Genomic DNA, 12,949 nt, shown 5'->3' with positions numbered 1-12,949 from the left:
AGCTTCCTCGTATTTATGTGTTGCTATCCTAAAAATATGATACTTCGCGATATCAAAGCAATGTTTGGCGGTTTCGCACTCGTCGCGAAACTTGTTATCCCTGCCGAACCTCGCCAACACGTTTGTGTGGGTAAACTCGATAAATCTTTTCGTGAGATCAACTTTGGTTACATCGATTGTTATTTATTCTTCTCAAAGCGTACTTATACGTTTTTTGTTCAAACAAAATTTCTTATAAATTATGAAAATATAAAAAAATGGTTAAAAAATAATCAAAAAATCATTGTCTGTCACTGATGATTTGGTTGGTTAAGTTAAGTATCAATAAGTAACCTTATCTAAGCGCATTCAAATACGCTTTTAAGTTACTCAATGATTTAACAAAAACAAACAAAAATTATTGTAAAATTATGAAAAATATGTTTATGGTGAATACTTAAAAAATCAATCAAGTGGTGCCAATATTTGGATTGTTTAGGTAAGTTTGGGTTAGGTCCCTTTTTTAAGACAGTAAAAAAAACAGTCAATTACTCATAGTTTCAAAAGACTTTTTTGGGTCAGGTTAAGACAACATATTGATTCAAATTAGTAGGTACAAAGTGATATCTGTTATTTGATAAAAAAAAACATAATACCGATAAATATTGTAATCAAATTAATTTGAACGGTTGCACAATCAAATATGTGTATGCATAAAGATGCACATTTAAATTGTTCAAATTATATGTTCTTTAAATATCTTTGACATTGGCATTTTATACTGCTTCTTATTTTAAAACTTTTATTTTATTTCATTATTTTCTATTTTCTAACAGTTTTTTTCATTTCAAAAATGAACTTTTCACCATATTATATTTAATATATTGGTTTTTATTATACACCCGCTCGCACGCTGGCTGTAATACAGAATTTCATTTATTTTGTTATAAATTATAACATATTGAAAAAACCGAAACTCAAAAAAAAAATATGAACGAATAAAGAAAATACATATATTTTTAAAAAGCGTACATTCCTTCAATATTACAGTAACGCAAAATCAAAGTAAAAATTTATACAGTAGTTACGGGTATATTCATTCCAGGAATTTACATGAACACTTTTATTACGAAGTGGAAAAACGTTTCTGGCTTTTTAGTTCAGCTTTAGCTCCCAAAAGGGTTTTCAGGTAAACTATAACAGAAAAAATTCAGAATGAAACATATTCGCGCGGGACGATATGCAAAATAACTCAAATACTTTTGTTCGCAACTAAACGCTTTGGTAAAGCTGAAGCATACGTACATACATAAAGTTTTATGAGCTCCTCGTTGATTATCAAACCGAATTTTTAACTCACCATACATATTTTTATTAATTAGGTTTATTTTCATCAAGTCAAACACAGCGGGTTAATTGGTTTTCTCGTTTGTATACGTAAAATTAATACTTCTTAAATATTTAAACAGTTAAGTTAATCCTGATATGCAAGGATTAATATTTTCCCGGTAAATATTTTATGTAAAACGCCCATAAAGGTACCAGTAGACCAAGACTGACCATCTTTTCTTCGTGTAATGAATGAACAAATTTATTGAAGAATGAACATTTCATTAATAAGTGTTATAATCACTAAAGCCCTCATAAACTTGTTTAAATTATTAATATTTATAGAAATATAAATATATGTCTGTTCAAAATCATACATCTACTAAGATTATATGATTAATATAATCTTAGTAGATGATAGGTGTTTTTACACATGATAGGAAAAAAAAAATTTAGTTATAAAAAAAATCTCTCCAACTTAATAATAATCCATTATATGTTTTCCATTATACTGTTGTTTCATAGAATTTTGATATTTCCATTGTTTTGAAATCAAACATAACATATTATGTATTACGAATGTATGTTTTCTTTTATTTTTTCCATTCCGGAATTGCAGTTTCCATCGCAATTGAAACAGAAATACAATATAATGAGCCTTTTTCCATTTAAATATAATAACATTGAAATTTTATGTATGCCATCAACTTTTATCCCGAAGAAATAATGATATAGGGTGATCATTTATCACCGTGTCACGCCGTTTCCGCGGTTCCATTACCACGTATGCGTTTATTGCACAAAATATTACGAATTTTATGTAGAAGTATCGTAATATAAGCTCAATGTGATAAGTGTGCACTCATGTGCTTAATGTCACTGGGTTCGAGATAATATATTAAGGTTATTAGGATTACAAAATACCAAAGGAGCTTTTTCAAATAACAAAAAAGCTATTCAGTACATTTTTTTGCATTCTCATACATAAGAAAACTTATCTTTTTTAGATGGTAGTTGCATTTACTGCTTATTATGTAGAAGGCTTTAAGATCATTAAGTGGATTTTCGTTTCTTTTAGCTAAAAAAAGAAATGATTTATTTTCATCTATGTTGGGACCGATGTCGGATACTTTACTTCATTTTATTGTTATTTTACTGTTTTGCTATATACATCTTAGTGCCTAACATACTTCATATCAAGGCTTGGAAAAATGTTATACATATTTTTTTAAATAGTTTATAAATATAACTGATAAAAAAATCATATTAATGTCATATAACTTTTTGAATGAATTTGACTTAATTCAGTAAAAATCATATTGTTTTAACCTATTCATAGCCACTAATAAATTGCGCCACAGTGCTCATCAGGCCAAGTATTTTTTGTAAAAATTAAAGATGCCTACAGTAAATTATTTTTTGTTTTGTTTATTTAATTACAATTTACTTACCAAACATTATATCCCTCATAGATTATTAAAGTTTTATTCTTGAAGTTAAACCAGTTTCAAATTTTTATTGTCAGACAGGGTTGTAACACATGCGTGCATTTATTGCTTCTGAGATATCTCGTCCCCGGTAATACGGACACTGCCATTTACCGAGATGTCTCGTCTCTATGTTAATATATTTTCATCAAATTTAGCATAAATTTACACGCGCAACCTTTTAAAATTTTCCGAATTGGACCACCTACGTATTCGCGGTTATCAAAAGATTATATACCCATTCGTAGCGTTCCCGGTTCCTTTATGCTCTCCCGTTCCAAAGAATATTTTAATACGCTTTGATATCATTATGTCATAAGTATATATCCGTGTAAGTACAAGCAAGCTTACATAGAAACCAAAACATTGTTTTGTACTTAGCGTATTATGATTCATAGCACGATATTACACACATATTACGCTCTTCTCCGTATGATATTAGACTCTGTATGGGAAATGTACCACAAAGTATCATAATATCTTTAATTGTTCGCCATTCAGACGCTTTTCAATTATATATATATATATATATATATATATATATATATATATATATATATATATATATATATATATATATATATATATATATATATATATATATATATATATATATATATATATATATATATATATATATATATATATATATATATATATATATATATATATATATATATATATATATATATATATATATATATATATATATATATATATATATATATATATATATATATATATATATATATATATATATATATATATATATATATATATATATTTATATATAAATACATATTTATATATATATATATATATATATATATATATATATATATATATATATATATATATATATATATATATATATATATATATATACATATTTATACACGAGTATTTTTAAAAAGTGATATATTTTATTTTGAAATATACAATTATGCTCTTTTACATTCAAAGTAATAAGTAGAAATAAAGAATTCGTGACAATTTTTTTTGATGCATGAATTAGTGAAGATTAAATCCGGATTTTTTGGAATTACGTTATAAAATCCCTTTTTTAAGAGTCCCTGCTAGCTAAATAAAAGTTTTCTTAATCCAACACAGATGGCTGTTATGAACTCATACATATGTACTATGTCATTAATCACATATTTAGGAGACCTGAAAAATGTAGTAGTGTGGTTGTTAATCATGGCTAGAAATGTGAATGTTGCACAAGTATAAAATGATCACTTAATTAGCTTATGACAGGTCATTAGCCTTTTAAATATAAAAACTTCTATATTCTTCTTCATCTATATTGAGATGTCAAAATATGTCGAGATTTGTGAACAAGTATTTGGATACACTCAATATGTTGTGAATAATAAGAAGTTGCTGAATTTGATTTTTAACGACAACTGAAAGGTTAATGGGCGAACGAATGACGATCTGAAAAATAACGGTTGTTACGCTAGAACGCCGCTACAAGTTCACACTATTGGAACAGGTGCATAGATCTGAAGCATGTCGGATTCAAAAATGACTGAGACAATAAAAGGAGGTAATGAGGTATGAATTATTAATATGTTCTATTGTAGTTTGTCACAGTCGTGTTGTCAGTTTTTCAAACAATTGTTTTTTTTTTACAACTAGTTCTTAAGAATGACAATCCTAATTTATGTGTACAAGAGTTTACTTTTTTCTAAAAAAAACTTGTATTTATTATCTGACAAATTCAAATGAGAACATTTCAAGTAATATTTAAAATTATTCTTTTGTCAAGAAATTCAATTTGAAAACTTATTGTGCATAATATTAGCTACTTTGTAATAATCGAGATCTCATACCATGAGTTTTTCTTTTTTACGTATTTAAATTATAATTTAAATGATTTTTTAAATGTGCAAGTACTATCTACCTTCTGATTGCAAACAGCTATATATGGTATCAAACGTTTTGATCAATTTCAGTCTGTTTTTGGTTGGTTGGAAGACATTGTTTTTTAGCAATAAGCCCCACCCAATGTACTTATTTCATTATGTCCATGAAGTTCAAATAAATAAAAATAAAACATAATTATTTCCATAATATGTTGATATTTTTTCTCTGACATCTAGAGGAACACTCAAAAATTCATAGATGCTGCAGAAAAAAAAACACGATTTAAAGGTATATTGGGTGACGTTGTCCATGAAAGAAGGACCTATGTATAACCTGAGGATGAGGAGAGCTGACCCCAACAGCCATCAAAAACGATAAGTTAAGAAGAATAAGAATATTGACAATTTTAATTTAGTTACAAATATTCCATTGAACATATTTCTGAAAAAAATAATATTAAGTTATAATACAGCATACCAAAATACATTGAATAATTATATAATAAGTCTAAAAATTTATATTCCAGTATCCAAATATCTGGATTTTATAATTTGAATTCTCCAGTAAACGAGGTTCAAAGCTAGAGTTATAATGAATGGATAACACGTCAACAACATATATCGTATAGTCGTACAGGAGAAAGTGACCAACTACCAAAACGTAAAATGTTTAGGAGGCCCCATTTAGGTCACTTTTGCTTCGCAAGAAAATAAACATCAATGCAGTTAGTCATTTTTAACAAATCAACATATTATATTTCCAAGTTTAAAATCCTTTGGGAATTTTTCAGGGCAATATTAAGCTAGTAAGATATCAAATAGTTAATGATGAAAAAATATGCACTTGGTCACTTTCTCCTGTATGACTACGATATCTTTAACATGAATTAAATTCGATATTAAATAATAATAATTATTAAAAAAATATCCTGAAAAAAAGGATTAACAACTAATTTTACGATGCCTAATTCCTTAGAAATAAGTTCAGAATTAAGGTTAAAGCTATTTACATAATGTAGTAAAAACGTTAATTTCCATATGGAACGTAAAGTTTTCAGGGTATCATATAATTTCGATGCCCCGAAATATTCATTTAAACCTTGTGACCATTAAGTAATACCATTTATATTATGTATATTATTCCCATAATTTGTTTCAGTGTCAATAACTTTTTTATAAAATTGATACCATTAAAAGTTTGCCTTTTTCACTCTCGTAACTTTTTTTTTCTTTTATTAACGGCCCTTGCTAATTTTTACATAATATTATTGATTACATGATATAAAATTATTATAAAATAATACAAATATTTGTTTTCTTCGACTTGATCATGAATATTTTAAAATCGACACTGGGTACTCGATAAAAGGTCTACGACGCACTCATCAAACTTAATTAAGTTTATTTGCTAACTAGATAGCCACGTTCTCGTGTGTGATCTAATTTCCTTTATAGCATTTCCAATTTCTATTCTTGTAAATGAACACAATCATAATTATTCTGGCCAACAAAGCACAGATGAGGTTTTTGGTAGGTATACATTTTTACGATTCGATGAGTTTGAATTCAGCAGAATTCTAATGTTGTCTATTTTCGTCTTATTAGAGAAGATCAAACGTCACTTTTGAAGTTTACCCGATTAACTCCATTAATTATTACGCCATATTGAAATACTTTTTTTGGTACATTTGTTATCAAACATTATTGGTATTCTTGGCGTACGAAAATGATATTGAGTCCATCGAAACACGTGTTACCTTATATTATAATTTGATTATTGTTGGTATTAACACTCAAGCTTAAAACTTTAAAGTCTGTAGATCCATAAGGTCAAAATATCAACATATCAACTTTTATGGATTTTATAATTATTTCCGAGGATTACTTTCCCTTATATATTTATATACGGGTATGGAATACAAAATAATTTTACAAAAAAATCAACTGCAAACCGATGAACGTCATGTTTGTAATAATAGTAATAATATTTTTTAATATATAGCACCATTTTCGTATAATACTACCTCAAGGGTACTTCACTGTGATTAAATTGGGGAACAGGAGATAATGGAAATAATTTAGCAAACAAATGTATTCATTGTTTTTTTTTAAAGATCATCTCATTCTTACTATTTCTTACTACTGGTGGAAGAGCATTTCATATGTCATCAGGTATAATAAAATTAATATCTCACAAAAAATCATTGTTTTTGTATTTGACGAGAAAGCCCACAACATGTTGAACAACATTCATTATAATTCAGGAAAACAGATAATCAAAATATAAAAAAATAAATGGAAATTAATATTTTCTTTGAAACGCTATGTAGATATTTTTTGTCATTATGTAAGAGATGGCCTTTTACGTGGGACATTACATCGTAAGAGGTACTATCGTCTGCTGAACCAATTGTTCAACCAGTTTCAATTCTGAAGTAAAATGAAATACATGTCTGTTTTGCTGCAATTTGTAGAGATTTACTACACTGATAGAGATGAGTTCAATTGAATATGGAAATATTTTTATTTTAAATTTGTATATGAACATTTACCTGTGAAGGCCGGATTGACGGTGATCAGCAAGACGAGTAATCCGAACATCCTCTGGTGCCCTAGTACCGGATCTCCCATACCGCCGAAGTACTCCAGCATCCTTCTTCTGCCAACTCCAGCGGTCCTCAAACTACTTGTTTTGTGAACGGTAACCACGCGCATTACAGAACTGCGGAACTTCACCAGTTCACTAATTGGAACACTTACTAAGACCAACTTGGTCTAAACACCCCGTTTATAAATAAGTCTAGCGCCAAGTTTCTTAAATCACTCCGAATGTACATAGGTGTTGAACCAACTTACTTTTAACACGCTTAACATACACGTATAAACATTGGCGTGAAATATACAACACTTCCTCTGCTCACACTTTTAATGAATTTTATAAAGTTTCGGAGACAGTTTTTGGGAGATTTATCTCTATAAACAAAGGAGTTTAATGATTAATTGGGGCGACAAAACACGTGAGATTTCGTAGGCTGTTGAACGCCATTTTAAACATCTGGTTTCTCAACGAAACTCTTCAATATACATTATATTACGAAATATTCTAACCACTATACGAAACTTTTTACATTGACTGCTTTCTCCGTTGGGATCAAATTACTTTATTGTAGTACAAGGGTATTTCAGATTTTTTTTTAAATTATATTAATATGGAAGTATTGTATATGATTTTTTAGAAACCACCAGAGAGTATCATATTACAAATTGCATTTCATTTTATATCATGTAGCTTTAAGCATAAATATTTCAAATGTTTTCAAAAATAGAGTTAGGTTTATTAAATAATTACTTTTTTGAAGACATTAACTATTTGAAATTGGTAAAACTTTTCTTTGTAATCGTGTTCATCAACATCATAATGTTCAAGTTAACATTGTGTTGATTCGATGTGGTGCCCTATCACCAATTTCATGCGCATTGGGGTCAGTAGTAGATCACTTTATATCTTAATAAAGTTAACTTTAAATAAATTCCGTATTTTGTAATGCATTAATGAATATTAAGTACATTGTACGTGCTATTAATATCACTGTAAGTTTAGTGTAAAAATGGATTTAGTGTAAAATTTGAATATCATAAGAGTGTGAAAAGGGGAGATAAAACCATTTAGAGATCTTTGAGACATCAAAGAAAAGGATGCAATTACTCGTGGAGGAAACATTGCACCGAACGCGACAGAAAAACGTTTTCCGGATTTCATATTTCTGATTTTTTGGATCAAATGAACACTTTTAGATTTGCGTTTTTAGAAATGTGAATCAGTTTATTTTCTTATTTTCGGAATCCTTAGTGCGGACCCAAAAGCGGGAAGTTTTATCATTGTTTATTTAAGCAAATTGTTTACACCGAAAGATTGAATATTTAGATAAGAAGATTGGTACCTTTTCTCATACATGTATTTTGCTGATCAGGTGTGAACCATCTTCTAATTCAAAGAAAATAATATTTATGTGATCTTTTCAAGAGATATAGAGTTGTATTTTTTAAGATGTACCTTTGATGATAATATTGTGATAACCGACATTGTCCTAAAATAAGGATTTTTTGCCTTTTTTTTTAATAAACCAGTGATTAAAGTTTATGAAAAATTTATTATACCAGGAGTACCTTCACCATTTTTAGTATAAAAAAAGTGTGTATTTGAAATTACAGTGATAAAAACCCCATGTTTTGAATTCCAAGAATTTGAGTAGTGTGGTTGTCAATCATGGGTAGAATTGGTGAATGTTTCACGAGTGTTAAGTGATCGCTTAAACCAGCCCGCTAGCGTTTCTCATGTATGTGATTATAATCCAGGATTGGGACCTCACATACAATAAAAAGCTTCTTTCATCTCACTATAGATGTCTCTACTGAAATTCTAGTGGTTCAAGGACTTTGTTTTGAATTTGAATAATATATTTATAGAAGTTCCAAGAATTTGAGTAGTGTGGTTGTCAATCATGGATAGGATTGGTGAATGTTACATGTGTGTAAAGTGATCACTTAAACCAGCCTATGATGGTCGAAAGCCCCGTAAATGTCCAGACTTCCATATTCTTCTTTATCTACATCTATGTTGAGATGTCAAAAAAAGAATATACCAGGAGTACATAAACCTTCAGGAAGTAAGTGTCCAATGAATGTTTATGTAGTGGACACGACCGCAATTTATAACAATTTATATTTAATTCGTCGCAATGCCAATGGACCAATGGATTAGGACATGCCTCGTCAGATGATAAATCAGAGCGCTTGTAGTAGAATTCCGGGACTAAGTGTTCTTAATAAGCTTGAAATTAAACAACATTTGAAAATTTATTAATTTATTTTTCAAATGTCAAAAAAAATTGGAATATATCTCGTGCACTTATAATCTAAATAATTAGATTTTCACGGCTGTTCAGATGCTGATAAGTTATTTCTGGGTGTTGGGTTATTATGCCGTGTAACTATCATACTTCTTGCCAACATTTCGGCTACATTTGTAGGGGAAGTATGGCACAGAAAAGATGAAATGTAAAGTACCTAGATCACCTTACTACTGCCTACCTAAGTAAGTAGTACCTAGCTTACCTTACTATTTACCTCTACTGACCACCCTAATCAATTATCTGTGCACGCCACTGTGCATAGGGCCCATCATAAAATTCATGTAATATTTATTTGATATTTTTTATGAATTCAAATCAGTCCTACACTTCAGGGTACATGGTAATATTAAATAAATAATATAAAATTTCGGCGAAAATACAAATTTTATATTTTTATATTTATAACCTTCCTAGGTGTCGAATCCTGGACATCCAGCATGGTAGCCATAGAGGCGGACAAGGGGAGAAAAATTATAATAATAATAATAATATGGGCACAAAGTTTTGAAAAAAAATTACCTATGAAATTGAAAATTGATATTGGATTCGAATAATGTCACTGCGCATGACATTTTCTAGAATACAGATAAATTTTTCAAAGTTTTCACAAAATAATATAAAACTTTTAGACAAAAAACATCAGAAAATCACTGTATTTCCCTCGCACTGGATTTAAAGTTGTCTTCACAAAATACACATTCCAATTTTATTCCACATTCAATGTTCTGCTTTTGAATTTCTAACCGCGGAATTCAAAAGCTCGTAAACGACCGATCTAAATCGTTTGAAAGTTTAAACACACACGTGGTCGACTTGCGCGATCGGCGCTCGGGTTTAAACTGACAGGGTTTATAAAAAGCCTATTCTTTCTTCAGAATAACAACAAATAGCGCTAAGTTATTTGAGTATGGACGTAGCGGTTGCAGTCCGAGTTCGGCAATCGAAGTATTGACAAGGAGTAATATTTTTTTTAAAGAAATATGTATGCATAGCAAATTATTGTTATTAGCTACATTCTGAACAACTGGCTCAAGAGGTCATTGTTGTTTTTTTTTTAAATCACTTTTTTTTATTTCAGTTTTAATGACATAAACATTTTTTTTGATAAATAATATTTTTATTCAAATTGCCAGTGACAATTACAAAAAATCTCAGTCACACAGACATTGGACAGTTAAAACATAATTTATCTCATCTAGGAAGCACTGCAATACGAGTATAAGCTCGGTTTAAGTAACTATTTCCAATAAGTAGTTTTTTTTAAAATGCGTTACATATTATATAACTTTACTGAAGAGCAGACTGTAAAATGTGCGCTATGTAATCGAAGCGAGAAAATGTCGTATACTTATATACTGGTCAACTAAAATAAAAAGGAAACAAACTAAATAGTTATCATTTTATTGTATCGGTTATTTTATTTATGTATTTTTATAAAAAATTAAATTTGATTTAACGATAGAATTCTGGGACTAAGAATTTTTTCGAACAAACATTCACGTACAAAAATACAATTTTACGATAAATTTATGCGAATTCATAAAAAAAACTCTTTTTATCTTCCGCGGTAAAACATTGTCGTCTCCCAGACATAAACGGTTTCCTGCTTTTGACAGTAACACTGCACGCATACACACAAGTTACACATCCACATGCTGAAGCTCATTTGTGAAGCGGCTTGTCTATACGGTTACCCCGCGGTGATGAACCATAGGTGTTACGAGGGTCCTCGTACCGTGTTGCTAGAACGACGAAGAGCGCATTCTTCGCTACAGCATTGCGAGCATTAACGTTAAAGATTCGACATTTTCATATGTGACTCACGGCAATCTAAGACCTTTTGCATTTTCTGAATTCCTGGTGGGTACTTTAGCACGTTCGAAGCTTATAAAAGAACAAGTACCAGGGCCCTAGTCATTCCTGTCATTTTCAGATTCGAAGTCCAGCATTAAATATTACAACAGAAACATAGCACAATGTCTCAAAAAGTTCTCAAAAATTAATTTTAACTCCGATAAATGCTGGTAGTGGCCATGTTTGCCTTAAGTTTGTTTACACCTAAACAAGGATATAGATTGAAATTTTGTTAGTAAAATTTATTTTATTGGCAAAATTACTATTATTATTGATTTTTTAAACGATTGTGTCACTCAAAAAACGAATCATTCTACTGCTAATTTACAAATACATTAATTATACGTTTGTTATATATATATATATATATATATATATATATATATATATATATATATATATATATATATATATATATATATATATATATATATATATATATATATATATATATATATATATATATATATATATATATATATATATATATATATATATATATATATATATATATATATATATATATATATATATATATATATATATATATATATATATATATATATATATATATATATATATATATATATATATATATATATATATATATATATATATATATATATATATATATATATATATATATATATATATATATATATATATATATATATATATATATATATATATATATATATATATATATATATATATATATATATATATATATATATATATATATATATATATATATATATATATATATATATATATATATATATATATATATATATATATATATATATATATATACATATATGTATATATACATATATATATATATATATATATATATATATATTAATACACATATATATATATATATATATATATATATATATATATATATATATATATATATACACATATATATATATATATTTTTTTTTTTAAACTCTTTTATTTAAATACAAAAATTTAAAACAAACAATAAGATTTTTTAGCGACAGCAAGTCCACATGAAATTAAATAAGAAATTAGAATGATTTATGATTTTGACTAGTATAAAATATATGTCTTATCCTTGTTTTATAAAACGTTGAAGGATAAACTAAAAGTGAATCATACTCACAGTCAGATAGTAAAATATCTATGACCGAATAAAATTTTATGCGCCGGCGCCTATGACTAAACGAGTAATTAAGTATAATTTTAGTTACAAAGTTCATAATTATGTGGACAGATAAATTAACGACATCAATTAAAAATATTTATCAATGTGTGCACACATTATATGAGGTAGTTACCCAAATTATATGGGTCTTTATTTAAAAATCAATAATTATAATATTTATCCGAGTATTTTTAGTGTTTCAAAATTCTTGTTCACAGATCTAGGTTTCAACACTTAGCTTTTTTATATAGAAATCTTATCATACATAAAGAAACATGTAAAAGCCTGGGTATTTACAGGGCGTGCGAGTTTTCATTGGCTGATTTAAGTTATCACTGTTTATTT

At 27.9% G+C, this 12,949-nt stretch overlaps 1 protein-coding gene across 2 annotated transcripts in view; it reads right to left on the bottom strand.

Moving 5' to 3' along the window:
* LOC148306141 (uncharacterized) overlaps positions 1–10,417 on the bottom strand; it is a 136,967-nt gene extending 126,550 nt beyond the window's left edge. Inside the window, exons 1-2 of one of the 2 annotated variants that reach the window (XM_088265556.1) lie at positions 10,096–10,417; positions 7,216–7,636 (exon numbers count right to left, since the gene is read on the bottom strand). In XM_088265556.1, the coding sequence (XP_088121682.1) occupies positions 7,216–7,378 (163 nt within the window). In that variant the 5' untranslated portion in view covers positions 7,379–7,636; positions 10,096–10,417. The remainder of the gene's footprint in view (positions 1–7,215; positions 7,637–10,095) is intronic. The other variant, XM_088265557.1, reaches the window with a different exon arrangement.
* Between the last annotated feature and the right edge of the window lie 2,532 nt (positions 10,418–12,949).

Source organism: Brachycentrus maculatus, unplaced genomic scaffold (genome assembly GCF_059751285.1).
Source record: "Brachycentrus maculatus isolate JH-2025_06_01 unplaced genomic scaffold, ASM5975128v1 h1tg000250l, whole genome shotgun sequence".
Classification (NCBI taxonomy): domain Eukaryota; kingdom Metazoa; phylum Arthropoda; class Insecta; order Trichoptera; family Brachycentridae; genus Brachycentrus; species Brachycentrus maculatus.
Note: the sequence above shows the minus strand (reverse complement) of the source record. Positions and strands in the feature narration are given on the sequence as shown.